At 37.8% G+C, this 16,096-nt stretch overlaps 1 protein-coding gene across 3 annotated transcripts in view; it reads left to right on the top strand.

The window, feature by feature from the left end:
* Positions 1-14,176, top strand: part of PAPSS1 (3'-phosphoadenosine 5'-phosphosulfate synthase 1) — a 57,498-nt gene extending 43,322 nt beyond the window's left edge. For all 3 annotated transcript variants that reach the window (XM_051789652.1, XM_051789653.1, XM_051789651.1), the window contains 4 exons: positions 811-946; positions 1,170-1,438; positions 4,945-5,174; positions 13,139-14,176. In XM_051789652.1, the coding sequence (XP_051645612.1) occupies positions 811-946; positions 1,170-1,438; positions 4,945-5,174; positions 13,139-13,277 (774 nt within the window). In that variant the 3' untranslated portion in view covers positions 13,278-14,176. The remainder of the gene's footprint in view (positions 1-810; positions 947-1,169; positions 1,439-4,944; positions 5,175-13,138) is intronic.
* The last annotated feature ends 1,920 nt before the right edge of the window (positions 14,177-16,096 follow it).

Raw genomic sequence — 16,096 nt, forward strand, 5'->3', positions numbered from 1 at the left:
AACATTTGTTGTCATCTTTAAATTACATAAGGCTAAAAAATTAATCAGGAATGTATATGAAACTTGAAAGTTTTTTGTGGTTCAATCTTCAAAAGCAAATGCATCCTCAGAAATTTTCTGAGGCCACTGCTAGAATATGTTAAGCAGCTTGCCATAATCAGTTTTTGATAAAGGGTGAGATGATATTTAAAGATATAAAAAGAATTGTAGTGAGTGTACAACATATGTTGCTTCCATAAAATGCTACCATGAAACAAATCCAAAAGCCATATTACTTCCAAGATTCTGATTTTATTCCAGTTAAAGTGGATGAGTAGTTAATCAGAACTGTTTACTTGTTACTTAATTGCTGACCAGAATCTTGTGACTTACAGGGTGATACTGCAACTGTATTTGCTTTGATCATAAAGTGTGCCAACTTCATTGTATTAATATCTTGTAATTAAATAAGAAAAAATTGTAACTAAATAAATTGTAATATATAAGGCTTTCCAAACACTATCTTTGTAATGTAATGATGTTGGTTAAGAATACTGGCTACTTGCATTTCTACATATTAAAAAAATCTTTAATTTTGAAAGAAAGGCATATGCCTGCTGAGGATTTGTGCATTTCTCCTACGTGTCTGGACTATGTTACTGTGATTTTTTTAAAATTTTTTTTTAATGTTGATGCTTGACTTGCAACTGTCAAATAAAATTAACCTGGAACACTTCTTTGGTAAAGATGTGTTCCCATTGCAATGTTGTAGATGCTCATGAGAAGCTGACAATTAATCCTAATAACAAGGAATTTCCTTTCTTTTCTTAGATGGTTATGGAGCAGGGGAACTGGCTTGTAGGTGGAGATCTGCAGGTCCTTGATCGTATTTATTGGAATGATGGACTAGATCAATATCGTCTCACTCCAGCTGAACTAAGGCAGAAATTCAAGGAAATGAATGCCGGTAAGTACATTTTTTTTGTTTTGTTTCTTCCTGCAGAGGCTTACCCAAATGTCTGCAGCTGCCACCGAGGCTAGCATTGTTTCAATGACTCATGACTATTGCTATTATATTTGTTTAATAAAATTCAGAGGAAAGATTGTACTGAATATTTTTCTGTGGTTGTACAACTCCTAATAAAATAACTTGCTTTTCTTATATCTTTTGTCTTGTTTTTTCTCCATAGATGCTGTCTTTGCATTCCAGTTACGCAACCCGGTGCACAATGGCCATGCTCTTTTAATGCAGGATACCCACAAGCAGCTTTTGGAACGTGGCTACCGGCGCCCAGTTTTGCTCTTGCATCCTCTTGGAGGCTGGACAAAGGAGGATGATGTTCCTCTGATGTGGCGCATGAAGCAACATGCTGCAGTCCTGGAGGAGGGAATCCTGAATCCAGAAACAACAGTGGTAGCTATATTCCCTTCCCCCATGATGTACGCTGGACCAACTGAGGTAAATAAATCGAGAGTTGAAAATAAAACCAAACCCTTTTGACAGTGCACTTAAGTATTAGTGCTATGTGTGATGTTTGTGTCTTGTGGGTTTTTTTTGCTGGAGAGAAAGGAGACTCATTTTCCTTGGGAAACCAGATTGCCAAGTCTCTTTCTGTCATCAACCAAAACATTCTTTTATGAAAAAACTTCTATATTGGAGGATTTTGCTGAAAATGGTGGGAGAAAATATTAGGTTTACAGTTATAAGGGTATAATAATAAATTAATCCTTCCTCCTTTTTTACAGTCTTTTTCAGAAGGATTTATAAGATCTGTTAACTTAACAAATGGTTGTCCTCAGTGCTAAGGTACTTAAGTTTTATGACTGTTAAGCAAAAAGTTGGTGTGTTGGAGGGCTATACACAAATTAAACAAAAAACAGTCTTTGTTTATTTTTTGGCAAACTTAATTCAGGGAGAATTGTTTCAAGGCTTTTGTATGAAATAACTCCTTGACAACACTTTATTTAGGAGCCAGGTCTTGGATTGGAATCCCTAGAGGTTTGTGGGAAACAGCAGAAAGAATAAATGTTCTCATTTGAGGTCAATTCCTCTAGGGGATATTGGTTCTCCATCTTATTCTCTCTCTTTTTTTTTTTCCCTCTGTCCTCTGATCCACCTTGAGTCACAGAAGTTCAAGTTTTGACCAGGCTCAGAGGTTAACTCTGTGGTAGCTTTTTGGTAGATAGGAGATCTTACTTAGTGAAATTAAATTAGACAGGTGTCACTTATTTTCTGCTGGCCAGTTGACTGGTCAAACAGAGCTTGCAGTACCTTTCCATTCGGAGAAAAAACTGCAGCCCAGCTCTAGTTGAGGCATGTGAGCGAGTTACTGTGGGGAATCTTGTGCAGTTCCCCACAGACCTTTTCTGAGAATTAACAGAGATTTTCTACTTCATTCCTGTATTTATGAGAAGGAACAAAATCCACAATCCTTATTCTGAACAGAAGTTTTTTCGTAACTTACATGATATTTCCAGTGACTTCAGAATATATTCTGACAGTAATGTTTGTTCAAGTTATAAAAGAGATTCTTTATTTAATAATTTTCCATAGGTCATTTAAAAGACATTGGTACTAGATTTGTTTCTGTAGTGCAAGTGCTTTACAAAGCAACAAGCAGCTGTTAATATGCTTATCTTCAGGGTGGATGTGGCTTTCGAGTCTGTAAAGATCTTAATGGACATGTTTCAGAAGCATCAATTTAGCATTTTTGGTTTTTTATTTTTTAACATTCCTGATAAGTGCTTTGGAAGAAAAGAAACAGTTCTGTAAGGGAAAACTCTATCAAAATGCAATAAATTTACCTGCTTAGGAAAGTAAATATATTCTGAAGTAGTATGGATGTACAGAAATGGGACAAGAGCAGTGTGCTCTTGTGGCCAAGAAGGCCAGTGGTATCCCAGGGTGCATTAGGAAGAGTGTTGCCAGCAGGTTGAGGGAGGTGATCCTGCCCCTCTGCTCAGCCCTAGTGAAGCCTCATCTGTAGTGCTGTGTCCAGTTCTGGGCTCCTCAGTACAAGAGAGACATGGAGCTCCTGGAGCAGGTCCAGTGGAGGGCAACAAAGATGATGAGGGGACTGGAGCATCTCTCTTGTGAGGAAAGGCTGAGGGAGCTGGGGCCTGTTCAGCCTCAAGAAGAGATGACTGAGAGGGGACCTCATCGATGCCTACAAGTGTCTGAAGGGAGAGTGTCAGGAGGATGGAGCCAGGCTCTTCTTGGTGGTGCCAAGCAATAGGACAAGAGGCAACAGGCAGAAACTGACCCACAGGAGTTCCACCTGAACATGAGGATGAAGTTCTTTACTGTGCAAGTGATCGAGCACTGGAACAGATTGCCCAGAGAGCTGCTTTAGTGCCTGCCAGATGTTTTGACAGATATTTAGTATTGTTCAACTTGTGAAGCTGTTTTACATTAGGTTAGTTAACTGGGTAGGCCCTTGAGTTGTGTGTGAAGGTAGGGCTGCATATATAAGAAACCACTGTTATATACTTGCTGGTTTTTAAAACTCTTCTCTGAGTATTCTTTGGCAGATACTAAATCATATAGATGGTGTGACATTTCTTTTAGGGGAATACTTCCTAGTATGAAGGCATATTGACATCTTCTGAAGTTGAGTCTTTGTTTCCTAAAATAATGTAATAGTTATTCTGCTTTTCCTGTACTGTATGGTTAAATTTGGTATTGAAAATATTACATACAGAAATTAATTAAGAAAATCCAACAACATTCTGTGACATGGTAAGTCTAAAAACTGTCATAAGTATAGCATCTCTAACAGTTTTATCTAGTAAATACTTTGAACAGTCTTGAGGAGAAAAAAATCCTCTCACCGTAGTTAGTAAAAGAGATGCATTTCTAAATAATTTAAAAGTGTTTATTTGATTGTAAGGTGCTGGTGATTAAATAGTCCATGTGTAGAATTTCCTTTGAAGTATATATTTTTTTACCTTCAGTAGTAACTCAACTATAAGAAAAAAAAGGTAAAACCCAAGTTGTTAGTTATGAAACCACTCATTTTGAAACATGCATCCAAGTAATATGGGAAAATTGTTTCTCTGTATTTACAATACTTCAAATATTATGTGCAAGTGAGTTGATGTATCCAACCAAAAATTGAATAAGACTTAAGTTTCTGAATCGGACATTGGTTCCTCTCCACTTCATATAGAAGTGTTAGCATCAAATAATACCAAAGTGATTGTGGAAATATGACTAAATAGTTACCAAAGCTGGAGCTGCTTTATCAGTTCTCGTCTTGGAAGCTTATGGTATAAATAGTCAGTCTTCATATTCTGAAAACCTATTCCAAGCATTCGTGTGCACTAGGTACCTAGTTTATATGTCCTTTGGGTCTTCATATTGATACAGACTAAGTGTTAAAGTTCTGCCTTGGACAACATCCTTACCACATGTACAAGTTGAAAGTGCTAAGCATGGGTAATTTTTGAATGTATAGGCAAGTTGATTAGATTACTCATAAACACTGTGTTAAAGTAACCTGTCTTGTCTTTCTTCCAATGTTTGTCAGCTATCTGTTGGTCAGGATGCTTTTTTAGAGAAATTGCTGTGAGTAAACTAGAGCAATATAAAGCTAGATTCCACTAAGATTCCAAAAGCAGTTGCTTTTGTTTTGTATAAAAGGAGAGAGATGGAGGGTGAGATCAGGAAGAACTGAGCCAGGAAACAGATGAGCTCCATCTTTCTTGCCATGATGTTCCACTGTGCTGAAGTAACTTTTTGAGCACCTACTGTGCAAATAAAACAGGGGAATAGTATGTTTTAGCTATAAGTTTGATGGTGATTCACATAATTGGTTCTTTGTTTTGTTACGGCTTCATAGTAAAAATCATGTCTGATTAGGGAAAATGTGGAATATAGATAAATATATAGAACGCATGCACATTTTCAGGGTCACATTTTGAGCATTTTCTTCTGCTAACTGTTTTCCCTTGTCTCTGTTTTAGGTTCAGTGGCACTGCAGATCACGGATGGTTGCAGGAGCTAACTTCTACATTGTAGGGCGAGATCCAGCAGGGATGCCACACCCTGACACTGGGAAAGATCTTTATGAACCAACCCATGGTGCCAAAGTGTTGACAATGGCTCCAGGCCTCCGAGCGCTGGAAATTGTACCCTTCCGGGTTGCAGCTTATAATAAGAAAAAGAAATGCATGGATTATTATGACTCTAATCAGTAAGTTGTATTTTCATTTTATGAAAATTTTGAGCAACAGCTGACTTTTACCCCCTGCCCACATAAAAGAATTGTTTATAATTAATTTCATATTGCTCAAACATGGCAGTGTTTAAATGTGGGTTTAGATCACGAATGCAGCTTGATTTCAGCATGATTTGCTCCACAGTGCAACTACCTGATCTAACTTTAGCTGACACATCAAGACTCACCTCTCCTAGGTACTGGAGTTTCTCTAATTCTGGAACATAGTGGCACAGATTGCTAAATCCAGAGAAAAATATTACTATTTATTATAATGTTAAGATTAGCTTTCTGCTGCTTTATCTTTCTAAATATGCTTCTCACGTGTCAGGTGTGCATCAAATATGACAGAAGAAAAGCAATGAGAATGTGCAACATGGAGAAGAAAGTGGACAAGAGGGCTGACAAATAGCTGTTTTCTCTGTTAAATAATAATGCAAAAAGATGCCCTAAGACCATTGTGTGTCCTGGGGTTTTCAGGCTGCATCGTGTGCACCCTTTCATCCTTTCACTGTATCTATGAGGTGTTTTTTTCCCTGTTTCTGTAACTGTCATGGAAAATGGACCATGCTGCTACTAGTGTGCAGTTCTGCCCTTCTGTTGACGGAATTTGTCCTGTTCTGTTGTACCCTACACAGTTGGTAGATGGACTGGAATGTGGCAGCAATCCTCTAGATGGCAATGTGGACACATGCAGGCTCCCTGGAAAGAGAGCCCTTACTGCTTCTGCTTGCTAGAGACAGAACACTGGTAGGCTCCAGGCAGTTAGAGCTTGGGTGGGTGCAGCTGGCTGTGTTTCAAGATAATCTGTGTAATGCTGAAAATGTGGCAGAGCCCTGGACCATGTGATGTTTGACTCTAAGGAGGATGGCAGGGAAGAGAGGATTGCCTGGAAATACGAAAGGGTCAGTACTGGAGGAAGACCCATAGATGTGAAATAGGGATGTTTGTGGAAATATTCACGACTTACCTGATGAAAAAGGCAGCTTGAAAATTGGGGGGAGAAGGTTGTATGCACAGAAGCATTGCTGTAACTTGTTTTAGAAATGGGTAACTTGATTTCTATTGCACCTTTTTCAATTCTTTGAGGCTCGGAGACTTGACAGCCAACTAAGTAGTTCCAGAATTTACATCACTATAGAATGTATGAAAGATTATGGCAAGTGGGTTTCTCTTGGACTGAGCTATAGCTGAGCTCTGTGTCTTAGCTGCTGGATATAGTTATTCTTTCCCCATGTGGTCATTCATTTTTTCAGGTCCCCTATGCTCCTCCATTTGGGAAGGTGCATTTGAGAAACCAGAATACACACCATCTGCTAACTTGAGCGCCTCTGTAATTTGGCAGTTGCACCACACCTGGCTTGGCAGCAAAGACATGCAGAGCTTATTGCAGTTGGGCTCTTTGCTGATAATAGTGAATTACCTTTCTGCTTCTGAAGGTAATCCCAAGCTGTAGGGATGGTGGAGGATGGATCTTTGACTAGTGGTGAGAAGTTTCCCGAACCTTGATCCAACTGCCAGAAGGATGTCTGAAAAGTTGGGGCTGCAGAATTAGTAGTGGCAGAGAGTTCTTTGCTTGTAACACCTCTAAACATTCATGCTCAGCCTTTATGAGAAAGATATAAGACTTGCTGATAGTGTTCCTTGTATGCCTGTGGTGGTAGGTACTCAGATGCTGAGTAGGCATTGGTCAGCTACATACCAGAAGATACTGGGCAACTGTGTGATACCTCGCTATGGATGAGCTGCTCATGACCTTGGTGGCAAGCCTGGGAAGTACCAAAAAGCCTACACTGGCCCTGCCTCCAAATTGGTAACAAAGGCCCTTAATTTCTCTGGTGTGCTGCCTCGATTCCAAGAGGTTGTTGTGCTTTAAGGCCTCCAACTCCCAGAGGTGTCCACACAAGTGCAGTTTTGGGGAGTTCATCTTAGAGTTCAGTTTGTTTCTCACTTCCATTAGTATCCTTCAGAGTGTGTGCTGCCCTAGTAGACCCTATATCTGCTTGGGAACGGTCTGGAGAACATGACTGTTGAGTTTGTGTGTCAGGACCTCATGCTGCCCTGCTGTGGTGCTGTGTTTGAGATGAAGTCACTTGGAAGAAGGTAAATCTACATGTGCCCCTGTTAGTAAGGAAAGGCAGAAACATCCTGGTTGCATTCAGGGATAATCATGGAGCACTGAGTGTGAGGAAAGGGGGTAAGAAAAGAATGATATAAAAGCCTTTGTAATAGCAGCACAGCAGTTTTATTTGCAGAGTGATGCACAAAACTTAACTAGTATAAATTGTTTAAATAAAGTCACCCTTTAGAATGTTAGGACATGAATAACCAGGGACTTGAAATCATATTTGTATTTTACCTCATGAAACTAGCACAAGTTTTGTTTCTTGGACATCTTAGAACTAGGTTTGGCACCTCATGAAACTGAAATCTTAAAACGTATTATTGAAAAAAATGTATCTAAAACTAAGATCTAGGAAAGGAATTTGAGGAATACATGTGAAGTGATATATAGCAGCACAGGTAGAGATAATTTTGTTTTATTTCCCCTTAGTCTAAATGATGATAATAAAAAAAATAATTGCCCTTTTTGCTGTTGCTGAATTCAGATAGCAAGCCTAATCTAAGTTTCTGTGGAAAGCTTGAGCATTTCCACTTGCATAGAATTCTGAAGAAACAATGCATATAAAAACTAGTATGAATATTGTTACAGTCTTTATCCAAGTTTTTACAGTTTTATATTTCATAGAATTTTGGATCTATAGTGTCAAAATATGATTTGGCAAAGTTTATAGGAAGAATTCAAGTTATAATGGAGAAATTCCAAAAGAATGTCTGACCTGTAAACCACTGACAGAGTGAAGTGTAAAGACAACAGCGGAAGAACCAAGCAACCAACAAATAATACCCCCACTCTCCAAAAAATCCCTACCCAGTGCTGAAATTCCTTCAGAAAAACAGTTAGTGTGTTTCTTCAGCCAAAAAGGCCTCACAAACAGTTATCACAGACAAGTGTAATTTGGGATTGGTGGTTTAATAATAGTGGCTGGTTTTGTGAGCAGAAATTCCCAATTCTTTACGGAAGATCAGTCCTATAAAATGCAGCCACAGACTGCTGCTGAGAAAAAAACTCAATTAAGAAAGGAAATTAGTCTGGCAATTAAAAAAGCCACAGAAGTGTCTGGAAATAAATTTTCATTGTTTTTTTCCTGAAAGAAAACTGATGAGAACATTTTGACTAAAAGACACCCATAAGTAAGGTGACTGGAGCAGATTGTTCATGCTTTCTGTAAAATGTTCATGAAGCATGGATACCTGTGAAGAAGAGAGATTTTAACTTTATATGGTTTATTCTCAGGACCTTTAATATGATTACCATGAGTGCTTTAATACCATCAAATCATACTTACAGGATAGCTGCTCCAACTAAGTACATATTGTTCTCAAATTTGTTTGATTTTTAAAGTGACAGTGGGAGGCTGAGATAAGCACACTTGACTGTTCTCCTTAATTTAGTTATCTGAAATGCGGTTCCTCAATTACCATTAATACTTAATTTAGGATACACTGAAACACTGCAGGACCTCAGAAGACTTAAGCTCTCCTGCTGGTCAGAAAGGAATTTCATTCACAGCAGGTAAAGGATTTGGTTTGCAAATGTTAATATTAATCACAATATTGTGTTCTAATTTCATAAGGGGTTTGTTCATGATGAGTTAGGATTCAAACCTTGCTGACACTTGCAGTTTCATTCAATGACATGGGACATTCATTCCCAAGGCATAATATAGACTGACATATCAAAGACTTGACACTATAAGGGACAAGATTCTGTTCCTGTAGGAGTTGTGGTGTAAGTCATGACTTGATGCTACAAAGGCAAATTTAAATTCAGAGAAAATCATTCTAAAAAAGGTTTAAGGTTAATACTGGACCCCAGATAAGGAGGCTGTGAATTGTCCCAAGAATTAATCAGATCTGAAATTTGCCAACTGAGTAGAAGATGACAGTTGTTTTGAAGCCAGACCAGGGTGAATAAATCATATTATTGTTTTATTTCCATATGTTTGTTAAAAAATTAATTTATAGGCAAGACTATGAATGAATGGTCTGTACTTTTATCATGTGTCTTGTGTTTAAGAGTAATTTCTTAAGACCTTGAGAGCACTAGACACCACAGAAAATGGGAATTCCAAGAAGGTCATTTGCACAGTGCTGAATTAACAGAAGGTCAGGGTTCCCAAGATTATGACTGATCTTCAGTGCTCCCAAATGAAAAACCTATTATGTAGTATGTTCTATATTTAGATTAAACTTGTAGGTCATAATGTTGAAGTGGAAAAAATATTCTCTTCAATCACTGTATCGACACCTCAGAGATACAGCAGAGGAGGTTTCCTGTAGGACTGTGGACATCTTCATGCAGTCATTTCCCACTTGCAAACTGGTGATATCTTCATTATGTTACAAGAACTATGAGGTCTCTGAAATCTTAGCCTCACACGCTACTCTTAAGAGTGTTTGAGCTTGTAAAGCACAAAGAACTCTGATGGTTGCTGGGGTCACTTGTGGTGTTACAGTAAAATAACTACCAAATTCACAAAATAAAAGGGAAATCCATTTAAGAGAATAAAACATTAGTCTTTTTAAATGAAAGAAAGGAAAAAACTGGTCTGTGAATTCTTAACCTTCTGTGTGTGTTGTAGTGTTCTTTGAGCCCAATGCTCAGTTACTGGGAACAGTTTGAAGATTATTTAACAGCAGAGATTTGTTCCTATGTTATTTTGAATAAATGCCTTACAGCTTTCCAAATATACTGTCCTGTGCACCTGTGGCTGTCTATATGCATACTGTCTGTATGGAAGGAGGGCACAATCTGAAGTGTAAGAAAAGATTCCTTTTCTCCTTTTGCTAGATGTATGAGAGCTCAGCAGACTTATGCATTTTCTACTCTACCCATGACACCCTGTCCTCCATAAGTGAGGAAATTTAAGAGCACTACTCTCACAGTGCTTTTTCCACACTGTGAGAGTAGTAGAGTCCTAGGATGTGTGGCAGGGAGTAAATACCAGTCCTCAGTGTAATATGTTTCAGGACTGTTTTTCTGTTGACAAATTTTTGTTGAGGATTTCTTTCTGCCTTCCTTACCTCTTTCTTTTGGAGAATGCTTTTAATTGCATTGACACAAAGTATTATGTCAGTACTATTCAAACTCAGTTGGTAGCAAAAGGTCAAATCAATGTTACAAGCATTTACTAGCATACAGTGTGGCTCAAAGAAAATTAATTCCAGCAGCCACTGAATAAAAATTTCAAAAGCACTTAAATCCCATCCTCAGAAAAGGCTTGGATTAAATTTCATTGAGAGTAATTTCAAATATGACTTGAGAAAAGAATTTGTATGGCTTTGGCATGTATATTTCATAGTGTCTTTAATGGTCAAATGTTTCCCCCTCTCATGTTCCACTCAAATCCGTCTTATACAGGATATCTCTTAATATCCTCAAAATTCACTATGAACAGAATTACTTGATGACTCTTTTTGTCTTCTCTTTCTGCTAAAGCAAACTACTCATACGGATATGTTTTATTTCAAAATGCTTGTGGTTCACATCCTACCACAGTGGTGACAGTGCTGATAAGGTTTTTCTGCTTAGCAGAAATCTCAGTTTCTGGTATTCAAGAGATTTGATTTTTGCCATTAGTAAAGACAATGAGTATTGAGTGGTTATTCAAATACTCTTGTTTTATATATGAAAGCAGAGATTAAACTGGAAAATTGTAAATGCTGTAATTTTTAAAATGGCAAAAAATACATACAGTATATTTTGCCAAAGCTCCATTCGAGTCACTTTAGTGATTACTAATAAAAGTAATTTTTTTTTATAAAGGAGAATCCATTCAAAATAGAAGTTTGCTATAATGAGTGGGCATCATTAGTACTTTTGTACTTTTTAATAATATTTTGGAAATATTTCTAGAAATATTAGGAGGTGCTGAATGTACTATATTTCTGAGATTGTCCTTACTCATTATTTTCTTTCATTTTCTTATAATTTCTGTAGATCTCCTTAGCTTCTTTTCGTGTTTCTCTCTTTCTTGATATTTCGAATTCCTAACTGTTTTTTGTGCTACTTGGAGTAGGAAGAGGCTAAAGGAATTATCTTACTGACTGTCTGTTGAAACAGACTTACATGACTTATCTACCTTTAGTACCTTTATTTCACTTGTAGGGCACCAGAGGAAATTGAGTGGTTTTCTGAAAACTTAGCAGACAAGGACAGTATAAAGCACCTTTTTGTTTTAATGCTCAAACTTTGGTATTGCTACCACACTGAGGAGAAAACATGGCGAAACTTTATAGCACTTACCTTACTCTTCTTTTACAGATCATTTGAAGACTTGGTATTTTTTTAACAGAATTAACCAGGCTTATCACTTCCTCATATATATTTTATAGAAATAGTTCTTTGCAAAGAACACAAGTTAGCTTCAGGCAGTGTTAGTGAAGGGCAGACATCTCTCTGCTAAGGAACAAAATTTTCTAATGTTATAAATAGTAGTGACAACTTGTTCTCCCATGGAATTACATCAACCTTACATTTTCATTTTTATATAATTCATATTTTGCAGAATTGAAGTACAGTAGGGATTTTTTGCCTTGTTGCGACACTTCAGGAACCCACAGTCCTAAATTGAAAGCAACAAGAAAAGAACACGTATGGGAGGGCAAATCAAAAAGTTATGGGGCTAGTGGTGTTCTGAGAGGGAACTGTGGAATGCTTTCTGCATCTTGCTAACTGCCATACCCTACTGGAGTGTAGACCAACACTCAGAGCCAAGTTCTGCCCTCTGATATTCACACTTGGCTCTTGTTTCTGTCTAAGGCATGTGCATCTGAGATCAATACTTGGTTTTTATTTCAAACAGACAAGTAAAGAATGAGTATTGCATACATGCTGCAAATTGAGTGAATGGCGTAAGTAAAATTGCTATTTAATTTAAGAATACATAATTTTTTCCTTTGGAGCGTTTGATAGAACTCTGGCATTCTTGTCTTGCTTTTACTGTCTCAGTCCTATGAGGAGTAATTTAACTTGTGGAGCTTTTGCTGCTTATGACCACATACCTGAAAAGTTAATGATAATGATTTAGATTCTTATGTTAACAATGGTAAACAATTCTGATCTGTGTTCATTTATGCATTTGTCCAACTGAATTCTGATTTTTAGGGAGAAACATCTTTAGGGGAAGGTATTTTTATTATTCCCCTGCTTTTTTCTTTATTTTGAATTGTATGTGCCACATCATTTATATGTATATATATGTTTACATGTACTCAGTGTCTTGCAATGGCTCAGTTGTGGAGCTTGCCTCTAGATTCTGAGTCTTTTGCTTTCTCTGTTCTGCCATGGATCAGTCACTAAGGTTTGGTGCAATGCTGTTTTTTACTCATTCTCAAGGTGCCGCTGAAATGACCTTCTTCAACCGGCACAGGTACATTCAATCAGCTCATAGGGCAGGTCTCCTGCCATGGCAAGGCAAGGTGCAAAACAGGATGGCTGCTGTTGCTTTGACAAAGGGCTGAGACAGTAGGTAGAGTAGATGGTTCTCCCTCAACAGGAATTCTGTTTCCTCACAGAGAACAAGCCAGGCTCAATGGAAGGACAGACTGAATTCAATCCACAGTAGTTCAGTTGGGCCGTGCTGCTAAAACCTCAAGAGTTACCTACTCTGAATATTGTAGGGGGTGTATATTCTTGGGATTTGCTGGCAGTACGGGGCAAATGTCTGGAAATTATAGTTGCTCTACAGCATTATACTCACAAGAAGAAATGTATAAAGTATCAAGAAAGCAGAAGGAATATGAGCAACTTTGCCTGCTTTTAAAGTATGTTCTTTTTTTCCCCCCTCCTTTTGCCCCCACTCCTACTCTCTCAGCCATGAAGACTTTGACTTTATATCGGGGACCCGCATGCGCAAGCTGGCTCGGGAAGGACAAAACCCGCCGGAAGGCTTCATGGCTCCTAAGGCTTGGACCGTGCTGACAGAATACTACAAATCCTTGGAGAAGGCTTAGGCCTCTTATTAGCTGCAGATCAACCTTTGACGCCTGATTTATTTACGAGAAGGGGACCACACAGTCACCATTCATGTTGCTTTGTTGTGGTGTCTGTCAGGAAGTTCTCTGAAAACAGACTCTTTCTTCCTAACTTAGCATCATTCTTTGCCTGTCCTTATGGGTTCTATTATGTCCTGGCACCTAACGAGCTGCTGGTTTTAATGTCTTCTCTTTTATTACAGTTGATATTCTTGCAGTAGGATTTTTAACTCTTGTATTTTTTTATATTTTATTGCCTCTGTCCTGAGTTCTGCAGCTTTTAAATAGATGCAGCTCATTCATATGTTATTTAAAGTGCTGACTAGCGTCTGGTTTTTGTAGTTTGTAGGACAAAATGTAATGGTTAGTCCCTTAACTATGGATAGATTATCTATAAATCAAAAAAGTAAAGTCAGTTTCAAAACATCTGTAAAAGTGTCCTCATCTTTATCTCATCATCATGTCCAGAAGCACTTAAAATTTATTTCTCATTATATGTAATGAAAAAACAGAAGGTTGTTTTTTTTTTTTTAATGTAGCATAATTAAAATTTTGCTTTCTTTGCTTAATTTTGGAGTTCATTGTGTTGTATGGTGATTCTCTTCTGCTGTGGACCTGTAAAGATGGCCATAATTAATAAAATAAAATGTCTAGTTTTCACTTTGAATTGTCAAAAAATTCAGATATTGTTTTTGTATATGCTTGCTGCCATAAGTGTCAACAGGGAATGTTTTACTTCATTTGATATAACTTGGCAGTTTTTGGTTCTAGATATACTTGTTCAGCCTACTACAACTTTAAAAAAGCATGACAGACCAAACTTAAATTCATGTTTAATTATTGCAATAAAAAAAAAAAAAAATCCTTAGATCTTGGCATTTCCTGTGGTAAAAATGCTTAGTTCGGAGATTAATTTTCTGGCTATTTTTCAAGGTCTCCAAAGAATAGTCTTCTTCTTTTGAGTCAGCTTTGCTTGCTTGAAAGACAAAGCATATGATGTTCTAGGATTCTTCAGAAATCCTGAAGTTGGTTAATTCAGTATGTGAAACATTAACTGCTAAAGGAAAATATAAAAAAAATAAACAAACCACTTTTTCAAGTGTGAAGTAACACTGACCTTTTGGGATATTTTCAAGCATTTGCAGGTAATCAATGGAACAGTCATAACCCTTACATCCTTGTCACAGACACTTATTTTTTTGTTGTTAAACAATGTGTATAAGAGGAACCAGCTCAAAATTGCTTTTATAATGTTGCTACTGGAGGAATCATGTGTTCATCTAGATTTTTTGGATGGCAGAAAGGTTCTTGTGGGAACAAACTGAGTCAGCCTGCACCTGCATTCATTTAATTAGAACCAAAAAGGAGGGTCAACCTTGACTGGTGTTTTGACAAAGGGAGTGCTGTGTTCTTAAAATGGATCACTGCTTAGCGATCTGCATGGTCTGCATGGGTTTTACCACAACTGAAAACAGTCACAACATGATACGAGTGTGAATGTGTGGAATCAAAACACCAGTTTAGCAAGATCCTGGGAATTCTGGTTAACTGAAAGACAACACCAGGTGCTGTTTACGTAAGAGTATGAATAAAAGGGAAATGCAGAAAGAGATCCGCGGAGAATCCCAAAGACCGAATCGTGTGTGTGTGCAGTCCCATTTCTTCACTGCCGATAGTTGTGATGAGGGGACCTGTAGTAGTAACACCTGGAAGTAGTAACACCCCTGATCTGCATGGCTGATACAAAGACAATCTGGATCCAGCTTTTCAAATTACAAGATAAATGAGGTAGGTGGAGATTACCAAACCCTAATCCTTAAGGTTAAATAAATGTTACAAAATTGCTGCTTCTCCTAGGTGAAATGACTCCTGCAGTACCCATGAGCAACTTAAGAAAATGGAAACTTTTTATAAAGAACCTTGTGGTTGAGAATTCATCTTTTCTTATGTGAGTTTCTGTATGCCTTTTTTTGGACTAATCTGAACATTCAGGTAACTTTTCAGGTAAGGATTTTCAGGTTGTGATGTAAAGATAAATGCTGAGAATGCTGATTTCTGTCTGATTTTTCTCTTTCAGTGGGGAATCTGAGCAGTAGTAACTCAGTAATGCATCCGAGATGCAAAATGGAGAATGTAGACTAGGTCACAAGTCTTTTTTTTTTTAACTAATCAAGCTTCTGCATCTGGAATAATTCAGTAGAAGTCAGGAGGGGGAGGAAATGAAGGGCTGTTGTGGTATGATGTTGCTGGACATAGAAAAAGGCTACCAGGGCCTATGTAGCCAATACTGTGATTTGCCTGAATTTGGACCTCCCTTGCATTTCATATTTCCTTAATTTCAAAAAGTTTCCCAAATGGGTCAGAGGTTAAACTTATTGTTTTTCCACACTAGAAAAGGAACAAAAGTTACTTTGAGCATCCTAAACAATTACTAACAGTGAAGACCAGATTCCTTTCCCTTCCCAACAGTTAGGTGCTAATCAGTGTATTATTGCCATTCCCTATAAATGCTGACACCTTCAAAAACTGTGTGTGTGTGTGTGTGTGTGTGACTTTCAGTATTCACACACACGTCATTCCTTGTATCTCTGGTCATGAACCTTTGATCTTTTGTGCTAGGCGTTGTAGGAACAGAAAAAAGCTCTCATCTCTGCTTCCCTGTGAGTCAGAAGATCAGTTTACTGCATCTATGGGACCGTCTCCAAAGACAGGGAAAGGAAAAACTATTCCTTCATATAGTACAGGAGAACTGATGGGAAAAAATAAGATTGAAACTGAATCTTCATTTGACTTTGCAG

The sequence above is a fragment of the Manacus candei genome, unplaced genomic scaffold (assembly GCF_025592945.1).
Source record: "Manacus candei isolate 608988 ecotype Guabito, Panama unplaced genomic scaffold, ASM2559294v1 h1tg000028l, whole genome shotgun sequence".
Lineage (NCBI taxonomy): Eukaryota > Metazoa > Chordata > Aves > Passeriformes > Pipridae > Manacus > Manacus candei.